The sequence below is a fragment of the Tyto alba genome, unplaced genomic scaffold (genome assembly GCF_018691265.1).
Source record: "Tyto alba isolate M040663 unplaced genomic scaffold, T.alba_DEE_v4.0 Super-Scaffold_2, whole genome shotgun sequence".
NCBI lineage: Eukaryota > Metazoa > Chordata > Aves > Strigiformes > Tytonidae > Tyto > Tyto alba.
The window spans coordinates 22,107,142-22,123,387 of NW_024881282.1; the positions used below are offsets into that span (position 1 = coordinate 22,107,142).

The window sequence follows — 16,246 nt, forward strand, 5'->3', positions numbered from 1 at the left end:
ACCCCTCTTGCGAAGGGAAAAGTGTAAGAATATCCAGGGGAGCAAAGGGAATCCTTAGGTTAGTTTGAGATTTTTGGATTCCTCTCGCTCCCAATTAGACCCACCTAATGCCTGAAACTGGGGGGCAGTAAGGGCTCTCTCCCACCTTAGCTTGCCCCATGCTCTGCATTCCCCTCGTACACTGAACGATTTGGAATGCCATGATCCTTGTTCTGGAAATCGTAAGGGGATGCTTTTGAGCTTGACAGCTCAAAATGATGATGATGGCAAACCTGATACATCTTAAAAACACACTTATATAGGCTCTCTGTCAAGCGTCATTTAAACCCCATACATCATGATAAAAAATGAATACGAAGCCAGCTCTGCTAGGCCACTGGTGGGAAGACAGTGTCCTGGTAACTTTAAAATATCTTTTGTTGTCAGATAAAGAATGCCCTGCTTTGAAAGGCCACCATCTTTCCAATTAACACAAAATAAGGAGATGAAACACTTTGGCAGACATTAAAGAACAAAATCCCAATAAAGTCCACAAGCAGAAGATGCTCCAGTAAGAGCTGATGTGCATGTAGTAACCAAGTGCTGGTTGTAACATGCTGTACAGCACTGGGTTTGCTCAGCTTTCATCCAAGTCTGAGGAATGCAAAAAGTAACAACCCCAGGGAGCACTTCTGTTATGAGGATGACATTTCCATGAAAAAAAAAACCAAAAAACAAACAAAATTAGGTTTGAGCTGCTAGCTTTAAAAGCAATTCTAGAGGAAAAAAACATTTAGATCCATATGATCCTAGATAATTTCAAAATAACTTTAAAAAGTATATATGAATTTGAGTTTTTTTAAAAGCCTGAGTACCTGCAAATGGAATTGTCTTTGTCACATATGCCAGACAGATGATGTTTTCTGTACAGTTTTCAGCGATGAACATAAAATATCCATTAACTTCACGGGCCTCGTGCTTTGCATAGACATCAGAGGTTCATGCTATAGGACAGGTTGTAGACACACTGATATTCTTCTGTAAAACAATTCATAAGAATTTAGTAAGAAAGTAAGACATGCTGCACTGTGTCCAAATGTCCACCTAACCCAGCAGCTCATTTCTGACGTGACCAACAGACATTTAAGAGGAGAATGTAAGAACAGGCATGCGCGCCTGGAACACTGCAGCCAAGCCTCCTTGAACCGAAGAGTAACACTGCACTATGCTTTTTAAATTTCCACTTGGGGGCCTCATATAAAGAAACTTTCTTTTGCTTACTGTAGCATGGAAATTATTTGATGTCCTGACAGCTTTCAATTCTTTTATCCTTGTAAATACACTGACCATTTATTATTGGCCACAGAATTTTTCTGTTGCATACTTGTTATTAAAAATTCTCCTGTTACCCTCTGCTTAGTTCCAGACTTAGTTGACATATCTGATATCCAACCATAGCACATAAAGTGCTATACATCTGGCAGGGGGCACAAAGTAGTTGTTACTGGGTGGTCTAAGCATTGCCAATGCCTAAAGTTCCCAGTTAATCCAAAACACTCTTTTAGTACCAGTGCTGTTCCGTGAGCTTGTGATACTGCTGGATTGCTTCATAAGCAGGACGTTATCTGCACTCAACAAAAACACAGCCATGATACTTACCAGTTCTGTAACGCCATTAATACTTCCACCATTTTAGTAGGAATTCCTCCACAATTTTGGCTGAGCACCATCAAGTTTTGGCAGGTTTTTGCTATTCTCTTGGTCAGCCATTTTGCCCTCTTAACAATACTTCCCACCCGAGACTGCTAGAAAGCCATTAGGCTGATGCCAGTTCTGTCCAGTGCGGAAGAGGCACTAACACAGCAACACCAGGAGGCTTGAACCATCCGTCCCTGCTGTTCCCGGCTCATTCCTGGTCCTCCTGACTGCAGAAGCAGATTAAACACGTCGTATGGTTAGAACAGGTTCAGTTTATTGTCCTACTTCAGGCTCCAGCAATTAAGACCAGAGAGACCTCCAAACAGCCCTGGCTGCATGATTTCAACACTGGCTTCTCCATTAGGCAAAACATTTATTTCCCCTCCCTCTCTATTGTTTTTTTTTTTTTTTTTTCCATAAATTTTTATTCATTTTCCAGTTTAGTAGATTGGATGGCTGATAGTTCCTAAGGGTCTATACTGTGTAATTGCAGTTCATGTTCAGTTAAGCAAAAAACGTTCATCAAATGCATCCTGATCACCATTGTGCTGTAGTCCTTTCAGCTGTAGTTTAACTGCAGAGAGACAAACTGGGACTCTACCACTGCACCATGATACCAATTTCTTCCTCTCTAGGTAACGCAGCTGGTGCCTGAACGTTTGGTGTGAGAGGTGGTGAGGACTTCTGTATCTGATAGAAGTAAACATCACGAGGATCTCCTCCAGGATACAGCTGAGCTGCAGGACTGTAGTCCTGCCCAGTATAAAGGAAGCAGCCCCACTTTCTGTTACTTACCTGGGTACCGGTCAGTCACTGGTCAGTTTGCTTCAGGAGTCATATTTTCACTGGCAACAGTACACAATAGTCAGTTTTACAATTAGCAGTGTAGCTCATTTCATCAATTTATATGCCTGGAAAATAAGTTGGGTATTCAAGAAAACCATTCAAAAGAATTTAAGTATACATTTTTAAAAAAGAGCAATTTGGAAAATGTGACAGCCATTTTCTTTTAGCTTGTCTATTATGAAATTGGAAAAACTGAACTCTGATCGTGCATCTGATTTTGCAGTTACTTAATTGGAGGATCAGGACCAAACCTCTAAAAAAAAAAAAAAAAAAAAATCCAGGTTAATATAGTTTCTTTCAGCTTTTGCCTCTTCCAGTTAATGATCACTAACTCAAATATTAAATATTTCCATCCATTTAGCAAGACCCAACAAAGACCCTCTTGTGCATCCATACTGAACTTTGTTCACGAAAACTGAGTGTAAACAATGACAATAAATGGCAGTGTGTCAGAAGTGCAGTAGAGGTAAATTAACTTGGATAAGAAAGGTAGACTTGCAAGGGCACCCTGGCTTTCATTTACAACTTTACATTCAAGAATTCCTTTAGCTATTCTTCCAGACTTTTTGTACAGAACTCTAGTGCCTGGTATTTCCTTCTGCAGTGTTAGTGAATGCAGGGGATCTACAGAACTTCAACTGAAGTTTGCACATCTAAATTTAATCCTTCTAGTTCAGTGAGTGTCATCTGCAATCTCTCTGCACTGGAACATATTTGATTTTATATTTTAGAAAGAAGATTGTTTTGTTATTTGAAACAGAATGTGAAATTCAATGAAATGAAACAGACACCCATTCTTTTTTAGAAAGGAAAATTTATTTATGGTTACATATACCACATATAAAATTAACATTTAACTGAAACATGTAATTGTTTCAATCATTTATGACTAAACACAATGTTGACTACAAAACTGTACAGTTTATATTTAGTAACCAATTCTTACAGCATAGTGCAATTGTAACATTTTATAAACAAAATAATTTGTGCCTTTTTTTAAATAAAGTGCATTAAATTACTATCTTGTATACAACAAGAAGCTCTGTAGTTGCAATCCAAAGCTTTAATCTTAAGGGGAACTGAGGCAAAGATGTTTCACTTCCTTTTAAAATTACTTCATATACTGGCAAGCTATGGTTCAAACTTCAGCCACAGTTAAATGAAAAAAAAAATCCCTAAATTAGTATAAGAAATAACCACAGGCCTTTATGTACAACAACAGTAATTGGTTCTCATATGAAAGCACAACATGCAGAATTTAAATTACTGGTTTAAAGCCATTTGGCTCCTAATGAGATGTATAGCGTGAGAACTACCCCCATGCAACTGCTTTTGCTCAAGCTTTCAGAATTCAGCATGAAGCCACACTGCAGTCAGTAGTATCAAGAGTTCACATGAATTGTACCATGTTTCCTAGGAAAAATTCTCTTCTAGAAGTTAATGAGATAAGCATGGGAAACCACAGGTTGTTTTTAATTGCATTTGCCAATAAAAAAAAAAAGCCGGGGTTTAGTTAGTAAGTCTCAAAAATTACAAGTGGTTCTACTCGCCCAGAATATTCCAAATTTCATGGCCCGAATATAAATACAGAGTTTTAGGGCTTTATTTCAGAGGCACAGTTATAAAACTTTATCCTGTGAAATTTCTTTTTATTTGTAAACACAGTTACAATCAACTTGTGTAGGTTTTGGCTGTGACAGTAAAGCTAAGACCAAACAACACGACTGTAGATTTTAGCCCGAAAGAGTAAAAAGACGTAGACATAGAAAATGGATAGAGGTCTCATGTGGCTCTTTCTAGAACTAATGACAAATATAAGAATGCCCATTTCCTTTGTGGGCTCTGGCTGAGGCCCGACAGAAAAGTCCATATTCTTCTCTCTCTCCATACATACATGGGACTGCTATCAACTTCAGCGGAAAATATGTTTGAGCATGTGCAAGTAACCCTAGAGATTGACTGAGTATTTTGCTGTGTATGCAATCTAGGCAATTTACCGGCCTCTTCAGCTGCAATACCCATTCCACGCTTTTGGCATAAATCACACATACTGTTTCCACATTCTGGAAAACTGCATTCTCCTCCTATACATTTTAACCTGTGGGACCAGCCTGAGTTCAGAAGCAGTCTGCCGTACATTCAGCCGCTCTGCTCTGGGACAGCTGCCGTGTAAAAAGGCGCATGCTGGAGCATGCTAACTCCCAGCAATGAGTTACTCTCCTCCTCCCAGACTAAGGGAAGTCTCTGCTTACATTGAAAGGGAAATTCAAAAGAAAGGAGCTGAAATTTGGTTGGAATGTGACTGAAGAAGCCTCACTATTTTCTATAAAGTCTTCAGAAAGCTCCTTTCCAAACCCAGCATGCTCTGACCCTATAATCAACACTGTAGAAAAGCCTCACCTCCACACTATTTATTTTCTTGTGAGCCCCCTGGGGCAGAGGCACCACAAGGTGGACTGAGTGTTGCTCATATGTAAAGGGAGTACATTGTCAGAGGGCAACCAAAGAGCAGAAAAAACAAAAACCCATGGAAGGGGCACAACTCCCCAGGCTCCATGGGGACACAACATTACATCCCTTTCCGGATGTGGGTATCTCAATTTTTGAAGGATCAGGTCATGCTGCTTTCATTCGCATACCCTGCAAGCAGTGGAAGCTAAATTCTTGATTATTTTGATGGCTTTCATGTTAGCAAACACAGAAGTAAGAGGAAAATTCTATGGGGACCATAAACCATCAATACATTAAGAGCTCCATACCTAGGCCCTAAATCCTATAGGTCCTAGTCCCTTTCACCTAGAATGCACTTCAAGTATATGTGTATTTCATGCATCCTTTAAAAATAAATGTATAAGATTTTTTTTTAGATACTGCAATATTCCCCAGGTTAGCATCAGCCAAAGAAAAACGTGCACCTGTGTTATATGACTGCACGGATTGCTGTTTTGACTCATGATCTGTGCAGTCCTGTTACCAAAGCACTCATGAAAGACAGAGCGAGAGAGGGGGAGAAGAGGGAGCAGTGTGCGCTGGAACATACAACTGCTGTATAGGCTCATGTCCGTGATCAACATCCTTTTTTTATTCTGTCCCATCTGTGGCTGTATAACACCTTCCCATAATCCCAAAGCTGGCAGTGGGATTTGTCCAAATTAAAGGCAGGAGAATTCACCTCCCTTCCAAAACCTCTAGACTGTCTTTGCTGAAATATTGATTACTGACCACTGATTCTTTCAGTGTTTGCAACATTCATACAAGTTTGGCAATGTTTTTCTTTCATCACATGAAACTATCTCAGCAAAGAGGTTACCCTTTGACCATTACAACACCAAAGGAATAGAGCGTGATATCTAGCATATCATGCCTATAAAAAGTAAATTAAATAATCATGATAATTATGTATATATTATATTTAAGTAGATAATTATGCTATTTAAGTATTTAAGTATGATAGCTCCTAATACTTAATTATACCAAAATACACTAAGAAACTGTTTCTCCACTCAGCACGTAATATAACTAGTAGTTAAGTTCTTTAAGTTAAACCTGGACATATGTATTTCCTTTTAAAAATCAGTTTATATTTTTTTAAAAATCAACTCTATTTTGTTAGCACCAATTCCTTAAAAGTAGAAGGCCCCTCCATTTTCTAAGGTAGATCCTTGCAGGATGCAGTCTTCAGCATGTGCAGGTAGTGTTGGCTTGCTTTTTCCTTGAGAAACTGGGACTAAACCTGTGCTCAGACATCATGATATCTATCGATCATATGGTTGGGATCAAATGGGTTGAGGAAAAGAGAGTATCACCAGTGTAAAGAAAACAGTAGCAGTTCACTTGCTTCCCCATGCTGCACATTAATCAGATAAATTTCCAGTGTAAGGCAAATGATCAAAGTTATTAAACGAAAAAGTGCTGCTGATATATTTGAAAGGGTTATAACAAACTATTTAAACCTTTGTAAATGAGATTTTACCTAAGAATGCAGCACTGTACTTGCGAGAGGGGGGTTCTTGGAATCACAGGAAAACACACCTCCCTTACCATCCCCCCCCAATAATCCTATGGCCATCAGCTGAATTACTACTCTACACTAGCAATTTAATGAAGGCCCTACATGTGTAGTGCATGTCTGCAAGTACTTGACACTTTTTAGAATGGTCATTTCTATGTAGAGATATCAGATAAATGAATCAGTTCTCTAGTTCTGGGTCATAAAAGTCTCCCTCCCACTTGGAAGGGGGAAACCCATAATACTATCTTGTCCAGTTAAACATCTAGCACCTCAGCAACTTTGTATAAATTGTCTTGGCATATGTAGAGTGCAAAACAAAAGGTCTGGGGAGGTGAGGACAATTTCCTTAAAAGACAATTCAAGGAGTTTGGGATGGCAACCTTAACTGACCTTTGTTTTAAAATTAGTTTTACTCTCTCAACCCATCAGTAAAGAACCTCCACTGGAAAATCTCCCCTTATTCTTCCAATGGCACTGAATTAGTTTACGTCACAGCAGTGATGCACTAGTTAATTGCAATATGGTTTCATGTAACCTACATTCAGGTTTGGATTTTTTCCATCTCTTCTAGAAGAAGTTTGTGTAACTGAAATATGTGACTGTTTCTTCTTCTTGTCTGGCTTACAAGATCACAATAATTTTGTGAATAATTTGCAGCATGGACTTTTTTAGTGCAAAGGCATATTGTTTTCAAAGAAACAGTTACTGCAAAGTTACAGACTCAGCTGTTCCTCAGAAGAAACAGAAATACATAATGACTTACTGTAAAATAATCTGCTGTTGGTTCTTTCATATTTTTAATATTGTTCCACAGAAAAGCCTCTTCTGATTTCAAGTGGAACCATGTAAGACTGAGCTAACAAGACAAGTAATAATCTGGATAAAACATATGAGGTCACGTTTCCAAGGAAGGAGGACCTCACTTATGATCATATTTCCTCCTCCTCTCTATTCTCTGGACACCATTCATCAGGAACAGCAATGCTGCCAGTCTCAAGGACACGGGACTGCTGCACTCCACCCCATGAAGAGCAGCCCCAGGGCCCATCTCACATGCTCTGTGTATGTCTGGTAAGGTTCAAAATGGACAGTTCAAAATAACCTTCCCCCCTTGGTGATGTATTTATTCAAGCATTCTTCCTATCCAAGCTCAAGCACTGAGTACCTGGCTGATTCGCCAAGACGTAAAGACTTTCATCCTCTCATCTTTCATCAGCCACCTAATATGAAAGCAGGTATCTTTGCAATTCATCCAGATTTCTGATCCATTAAAAGAAATTGCAAGTTCTTGATCTGAAGAAGCCAGTAGAGCACAGTTTTATGGGGTAATTTCCTTTTGTACCAAAAAAGTATTTCCAGATATGACACCTTTCAAGTTTACTGGGATTCCCATCATTCTTTTACTGACAGATGGGAGAGATATACATGCTTAATTTATCCTTCCTGTACTATTCCTTATTCATTACACATAAATCGTGCCCCTTCCTTTTAGTCCCCTCTCTATAAGCACAGTCAAGAGATTTTATTTTTTCTCCATTGCACATCTCTGGGCTATCACTAAGCCAAACTAAATGTGACATTGACAGAGAGGGTAAACGACTGCATTCAAAAACCAGAAAAAAAGAATCAGTACCTTGAAATATTATTTAAAATTATGATTCCCAGTTACAGTAATGCACTATTATCTGCACTGGCCTCTTTTTTTGGTTAAGCACCAAATTTCACATGCTTTTGAGTAGCCCTGCTGCCTAATACGAATCAAGTAACAGGGCTTCTTGCTAACATGCAGTACGCTAAGCGTGCAATATGCTAAGAATGGGAAAATATTGTTTTTCTAAGTTTACCACTGAAGTTATGAAACATTTTGTTAATTGGATTCCTGGGGTATTATTAAAAAGATGTTGTCCAGTTGCAAATAAAAATTCTGATTGCAAATAGCTATTTGTTCCTTTTGATAAATATGTAAAGGACAGATTATTTACTGCATTTAATGTATGTACTGGAGCAACCTCTTGTTGTAGAATCAGCTGCTCCAAAAGGCAGCCAAGCAAAACCTTAAAATGATTCTCAGACCTCCCAAAGAGATGTGGTGAGTCTATGTGTAGGCATTTAACATGATCCTTCATCATTTCTTTCAGAGATCTAGCTGCATTCTTGATCCTCCTCAAAAAGTACACCACCACGGTATCTTTTCCTGAATAGCTGGCACTTCAAAATACTCTTGAATTCTTACAACATATGTTCCATACTCAGTGAGAGTCTACCTGATATTGTCTTCTTGCAGCAGTATAATTTAAAGAAAAGCTGTTCACCTTTTCTGGTGCTATTCCTGCATATCTAGGACTTGATCTGTCTACAGCTGGTGTACACGTATACTGTTCTTATTCCCACTCACAACAGAGCTGTTACATCAAATTGTTTTGCACTGGCAACCATGCTAGTCCTCTGACTTTTGCTACAAAGATTTTACACCAACTTGGGGGTATTCAGGATCTTCTAGAAAGCTTCCAGAGTTGGTTTCTGTATCAAGGACAAAGAACCATTCAGTATTTCTGACTAAGTGACAGAATAGCTGATTTTTTTTTAAATAGTGACTAGTCTGTCTGATTATTTTTCTTTCTTTACTGTACATACAAAAACCAGACCATACATACTATCTCTCCATAAAAGTCAGGGCCAACATTTTGAAAATATGGTTCTGAATGCTGGAGAACCACATTTTTTTAAAAAGTAATGAGTGTGTAGTTATGTTTCAGGGGCTTGATTTGTAGCAATGCTGTTTTATCTCAACTTCTAGTCACGCTTCAGGTTGCTCATTGCTTTTGAGAAATGAATCCACAAGTATCTTATTTTTAAAAAGCTGAACAATCCCTAAGAAAATGAGGTAACAGAAAAATAAACCTCTGGGGACAGAGCAGCTGCTGGTCTAAGCCAAAGTTCACTGCTGTCCACAGAGGGGTTTTAGTGACACAAAGATGCCTCAATGCTGGCCCCTGAACACAAAGGATGGATGCAGCTTCTTGTATCACTGAGTGTCCATGGTAGGAAGATACAGCAGCGATAGCAGGCCTTTCAGCTTGCCTCCAAATACCCTAGGGATTGGCAGGGGTTTTCTTCAATGATACCATAACCTTGTTCTTTTAAAAGCCAAGCTGTCTCCAGGATGGGCTAGCACCATTTATCATACCCATCTTGATGGGCATGACAAATTCAGGTAGTATCAGTTTTTGTTTGGTGAAGGGTACTAAGGTACAATTGGAAATCCTGAACACAGCGAATTTATCCATAGAACGTTGTATAACTAAATGCCAAACAATGAAAAGAATAAAAATCCCCACTGCAGTACATAATTCTCCCTTGCAAACAGCATGAACTCAGGATCCAAAAAACTAAGGTAAAAGGTTATTGCTGAGTAATTCTATCCAGGAACTCAATAACTGAGGGACACTATTTCTGGTTGGTTTGTGTTACATCGGTCTGATAGCAACTGCTTAACAAAGGAAGACTTCTGCTTACTTAAAGTCCTTATGCAAGTTATTATTTTTTGTCTAAAGAATATATTGCTTCCTTTCTATTGCTTTGAGTTTACTCAGCAGTTTACAGTAACCACAACATGGAAGATTTTATTGCTCTTGTGCTAAAAACATATTTCCCCTTATTGCTGAAATGTTACTGTTAGGAGAAATGGTTTAAAAAATATAAGACTATTAAAAAAAAAATCCTCTCCCAAGCTTTGAGGATGAATATATGAAAAAATTAACTACAGTAAATTTTGCCCATCAAGATACAACCTATTACTAACTTTGGGTCAAGTGTATTAATAAGTAAAAATGAACTTCAATTCTTTAAACTAAAATATGCATTAAGAAAAAAGTCTTTTGTCATTACAATGAAGATATGAAAGCTATTTTACTGTACCTAGAATAGTGAATCCAATACCCTGATCTTACACATAGGTGTTGTTTGATGGGACAACAAAATGACAGAATTCTGCAAGCGGCTGGGATTTCTGCCAGTTTCAGAGGGATCTTGGATGGATACTGGCACCTCAACATACAGAGCCAGTGTCTATACTGTAACTCTGAGGTGACAGCAGAGAATTGCTTAATTCTGCAGGGCCTGAAAAGTGGCTGTCTGTCAAGCATTTCTTTTGTGCAAGTGAGGTAGGCAGCTTTGTACCCACAGCTCTGCCTCTACTCCTAAGAGTTCATTCACAGGTGTGTTATATAGCATTATTGCAGTACTGCAAACCATGTTCGAGTTCGGTCTGACAGCTGTGGGCAAACCTACGTCACTGACCTCCAGAAGGATTTTCTGGCCTATGCTGCACAGTCTCAATTTAAGAACATATTTCTGGAAGAGACAGCGTCCTCACCGGAGGTCACAGAAGTAGCTCAGAAGGCATAATGATGTTTCCGGTCTGTGTGTGGTAAAAGGTAACCAGGCACTACTCCTCAAACAAGGGCAATCACATCCCTATGAGCTAGCTTTGTGGGACTTCTATAATTAATCCTCCTTTCCTCCATTTGACTCACACTGCTCCTCAGGAGAGGAGCTTCCAATTACAAATCTCTCTGCTCTGCCACAAGGAAAAGGTCGGCTCCCCCGGCACTCTGGAGAGTCTCTGCAGATTTCAGCAGCGTGTGGAGCGAGGAAGATGACAAGGATGCTAGGTGAACCTGCATGAGAAGAGGGGACAACATTATCTCCCTCTATGCTGTTTTCTTCGGGCTTCCCTACCACCCAGGTGTTGTGGAGAGAAAAACACTAGTCCCTGTGAGGTTATCCAAGAGGACAAGAACAGGTCTGCATAAGCAAAACAACAGTTGTCCTCATGACTGAGTTTTGGTCATAGTTGTAGCTGCTCATCTTCATTGTACTTTTTAACAATTTGATATGGAAGAACAAATGGAGAAAAAAAAAGAGGGGGGGGTAAACTTTGCATGAGTAACTTATTTTTTGCTTTAAAAGTGCTGTTCTACATTATTCAGCCTCTCTACATTATTCAGCTCATGACTTTTACTGCCATTTATGCCCAATACTTTGCATACTTGCAAAACTGCAGGCATATATAACATGGATATTTACAAAGTGATTATTTCTTATACAAAAATTCATAACAAAATGCAATGACTAGAGTTTCGTTAGCATTCAGAAGTAGATAAAGAACACCAATATCCTACACTGAGCAGGGGCCACAGTCTAACTGTGCTGAGCATCTGTAAATTGCAGTGAAGCCAAGGGAGCTGCAAGTTCACAGCTCTTCTGGACCATGTCATGCAATTATTAAACTAATCACATTACAAAGTAAGAGCTAAATATCATGAAGGTTGAACCAAGTAAATAATGGAATTTGAACCCAGCACTGCAACTAAAATTAATTATTGCTCATAAAAATCTCTACAGAGCCTTGTTTACAGACAACTCATTCACATTTGAGATTCAGCTTTGTGTACAGAGTACGATTCTTAATGTCACAGAAACTTTGCCACAAAAAGCTACAGTCATCCAAACGTCCGTGTGAAAAGGACAGATTCCATTTGGAAAAATCCAGACCAGCAACACAGTTGTCTCTACTATCTATACTATACAGGTATATTTTAATTGAACTGTAAATATTGCTATTTTTACACTTGAGTTTGTTGGGTTTTTTTAAACTGTAATGGAAGATACTGAAGCAACAATACAGTATGCTGACTGACATTCAAGGGAATATAACCTCCTACTGATGCCAGGGCGTTAACACATTGAGCTACCATCAACACTAATGGAAGTGTCACTATAAACTGCCATGCACTGACCTTAGGGTACACCTTAAGTTTCAAAAAGACATCTGTCAGCAAGTTTTCTCTCTGACACTCAAGTCTTCAAATTAGAAAACAATGTTTTATTTCTAGTGCATTCTAATGTGGCTTCAGTAAAAGGTTAGAAGCAGTCTGAAACATAACCATTCATGGGAGGAAGCTTTGCTTTTTAGAAGAGAACTGATGTGTGCAGTTGAAGAATTACAACCCATAATGGATGAAAACTGCCAAAAAAGGAGAAAATACTGGTATGCTCTAAGAATTTATAAACTTCGGTATTTTAAATGATACAGCAGAACAATGAAAACAAGTGGTAATAGTTTTTGCTCGATAAAAAACTTAAGGGGAACCATTTCATGAAGATGCTAAACGCACCTTGCAAGCAATTTGTAGGTTATTTGATATTTTCTTATACACTTCTGAAAAGATAAACTTTTCTGAGAAACCTAGTGTTGTATCTATTATAAATGCATAGCCAAAAGAGGCCATACCATTTCATCAATTTCAAAAATCCCCCCTGAATTCCTTTTAAAATAGTATAATGAGCTCTGGTGTCCCATATCTAAGTGAAAACATATGGATGGATTTTGAAGAGGAAGGCAAAGCATATCATCTGTTTTAACGTCTGGTCAGAACTCAGGAGAAAACAGGTAACCCTTTAAAACAATTATCAAGCTAACTCATGCTGAGATGTAAAATAAAAAGCTATGCAAGCACTTCCCTACTAAGAGCAAATTTGTTGCACTGAGATTATTACAATAAATACCACATAAGTCAGTGCAATTGGCCATTATTTTGAAGAGTATTCTAATGACATACAAATGGGATAACAGGACTTGGGTTTTCATTTTCTTCTGTTCTAAAAAGAATCAGAGGGGAAAAAAAATACCCTGACAACAGACTGCAACATGCAGTATGTCTAAACTCAATCACATAAACAATTTCAAAGGAGGTATGCTGTTTCAATCTAATTTTAATTAGCAAACTTAATGTAAAATCATGGCAAACATGGCAAAGCCTAGGTAATATAACAAAAAGACCCTGAGCAACATTATAAATCTGTAAGAACACTGATTATTTTAATTTTGGAAATCTCCCTTAAACCACCTGATTCATTTTGGTCACTGGGGTTTTCTGTTTACAAGAAGGTCAGTGCATCCTGTGTTTTTTATAGGAACCCATCACACATCATTTAATTAATGTATCTAAACCAAAGACAGCATTGCAAGAATGTCTGGAAAGTAACATGTTAAGGAGCGTCCTCCTAGCTGCCAATCAGACATCACTGGGTGATCTTGCTCTCTGAGACAGGTTAGAAGGAATACAGCCACAACAGATGAGCCAAAGTGCTTTCTGTATCTCCTGGTTTCTAAAAGCATATATTACAGGATTGATGATGGAATTGTAGGTAGCTGGCAGGAGGGTGGCATAGGTGTATATAGAAGGATAGGTGTAATCTGCTATTAAAGAATAGAGCGTAAAAGGCATCCAGCAAGCAGCAAAAGTCCCCAAAATAATGGCCAAAGTAGACACTCCTTTTCGGGTGGTCACATAGTGGGAAGTGGCCAGGAAATGGTGCTGCAAGGCAATCTGATGGGCATGGCGCATCACGATTTTACAGATTTGAATGTAGAGCTGCAGCATGAGGGCAAACATAAGCAAGAAAGAGACCGAAAGGACAGCTGCATTATTTTTAGTGAGTGGTCTGATAACACTGCAGGTGGATTCATCTCTGAGGCAGTTCCAGCCCATTACAGGCAGCAGTCCAATACAGATAGATGCTCCCCAGAGCAACACAAGCATGACATAGGTAAATGTGACAGTCCTCTCTGAATTGTAAGTCAAAGCGTAATACAGGGAGAGGTAACGATCAACAGTAATAGCCAGCAAGCTGCCGACAGATGCTGAGAAAGAGGCAACAATCAGTCCAATCGTAACCAGTTTCGTAGCTTCTGATTGCAGAAGGTATGCAAAAACAAAATTGATGATCAATCCAATGCCCGCTAAGAGATCTGCCAGCGCCAGGCTGCCTATCAGGAGGAACATGGGGGCACGAAGACTGGGATTATGGAAAATTATAAGAACCACAATGGCATTTTCGCAGGAGATAAGGGTCCCTGAAGTGCACAAGACAATGTCCCAGGGGTTTACCAAAAGCTCTGGCTCTGGGTCTATGACAGGAACCAGGGAGGAGCCTGCAGCTGAGGCATTCTCTGTAGAGCTGGCTTCTACATGATCCTGAGGCAGCCAGCTCAGATTAACCTTCAGATCTTCATTCATTTTAACCCCTGTCTTCTTCAACGGAAAGACATTTTTTTTAATATTGACATACAGCACTGATTACAGCATCCCCAGAGCATGCAACGCCCTAGACGGCAACACCAATCTAATATGTGCAGGCAGGCACTTGTTAAATAAATGTGACAATAATAATAAAAAACCAAACAAACAAAAAAAACCCCACAGCAAAACCGAAGGGGAAAAATATTTAAAACTGCCCGAGATTATCTGCCAAGCGACCGACACACGGAGGCTGAGTTAGCCTAACCGTAATTCCCTCCACCTGCATAGGGAAGGAGGCACAGGCATGGGAGGGAGCCCTTAACACAGCTAACATCCCCCCCCAACACCCCCCCCCCCCCCCCAATCGTTGCAATTTGGGGTGGGGGCCGGCTGTATGGCTGTGTAAACCCCGATATTCGGCAGCCACAATTTCGAAGTGGGATTATTTTTGGTCACGGAGGGAGCGGCCAGGATGGGGGGGTGGATATCTTTCACGGACCCCCTGCGAGGAAACCCCGCCCGGGCTGGGAGCAGGGAGGGGTGGGGGGATATATTCTCTAAGAACTTACAAACTCGACGCGGACACACACGGCCACCACCACACACCCCACGCACCCCCGGTCGGCGGTCACCTGAGCTTTTCCCCCGGCGGGTTGAGAGGAAGGTAAAAAAGGAGGAGGAGAAGGAAACAGAAGGTCGCCGTTGTGGTCCCTTCCGAAGGCGGCAGGACGGGACTCGGCCGCCCTCACGGCGCGGCGCGCGGGGCCGAGGGCGCAGCGCAGGTGCGCGCCCCCCCCCCCCCCCCCCCTCGCCCGCGCGCGCGCAGGGTGTACGTGTGCGGGGAGGGAGGGAGGGAAGGGGGCTCGCCTCGTGCGCGCGCGCCTGCGCAGGTGCGTTCCGGCGCGCGCGCGGGGGAGGAGGGAGAGGGGCGGGGAGGAGCGGGGGGGGGGGGGGGGGGGAGGCGCTCCTCCCCCGCGCGAGCGCCCCTGAGGTATCGCCGCGAGCGCCCCCAGAGAGAACAGAGCCAGACCCAGAGATGGGAGGTGTGGGGCGTCCGTCCCTGGAGAGCCCCCAAACCGGATGGCAGGTTCCTGGGCGACTCTGACTGACCCTGCTTGGAGCAGCGGGGCTCACCTCCAGAGACGCCTCTAAATACCTCAACCGTCCCGTGAGCCTGCGGTGTGTAAAAAAATGAAAATACGGTGTGAAAGATTTAAAGGAGGGACGGTGCACCGTGTCAGTATGTCTAGAGCAGGTAGCACCCGGCAGCGTGCAGAGGGCCTGCTGGGGAAGCCTGGGCGTGGGGATGCCTGCCATCTTCAGAGGGTGACATCAAGGGACCTGTGTCCAGATTTGCAAAGGTGTTACATATTGGATGGTGCAGGCAGGCCAGCGGGACTTCTAGCGAGTTAGAAAATTAACTTGCATAGAAGCCACTTCGTCAGAGGAACCACACCAAACAGGTTCAGATACCAGATGTAGGTGTTTGTGCGCAGGAGATAGTCTCCCAGGCTCCCCTAAAGCTGTCAGTGGAGAGAAACGTGTCCTCCAGGACATGCCAAAATCAGGGGATGAGTTGGATTTAGAAGAGCCTGGGCAATTTTAAGAAAACATGCTTTGCCCT

At 41.0% G+C, this 16,246-nt stretch overlaps 1 protein-coding gene across 2 annotated transcripts; it reads right to left on the reverse strand.

Annotated features, from left to right (window-relative positions):
- Positions 1 to 3,383: 3,383 nt before the first annotated feature.
- GPR12 (G protein-coupled receptor 12) lies at positions 3,384 to 15,409 on the reverse strand. 2 transcript variants are annotated; one of them, XM_032991035.2, is made up of 2 exons: positions 15,255 to 15,409; positions 3,384 to 14,631 (listed from the first exon to the last, which is right to left on the reverse strand). In XM_032991035.2, exon 2 carries the CDS (start codon positions 14,617 to 14,619, stop codon positions 13,615 to 13,617), a length of 1,005 nt encoding a protein of 334 aa, XP_032846926.2. In that variant the 5' UTR covers positions 14,620 to 14,631; positions 15,255 to 15,409; the 3' UTR covers positions 3,384 to 13,614. The 2 variants fall into 2 exon arrangements, with proteins under 2 accessions (XP_032846926.2, XP_032846925.2); XM_032991034.2 differs by having other exon boundaries at positions 3,384 to 14,634.
- Between the last annotated feature and the right edge of the window lie 837 nt (positions 15,410 to 16,246).

Coding starts and splice junctions, on each gene's coding strand:
- GPR12 (XM_032991035.2), bottom strand. CDS start 14,619: ATGAATGAAGATCTGAAGGTTAATCTGAGCTGGCTGCCTCAGGATCAT.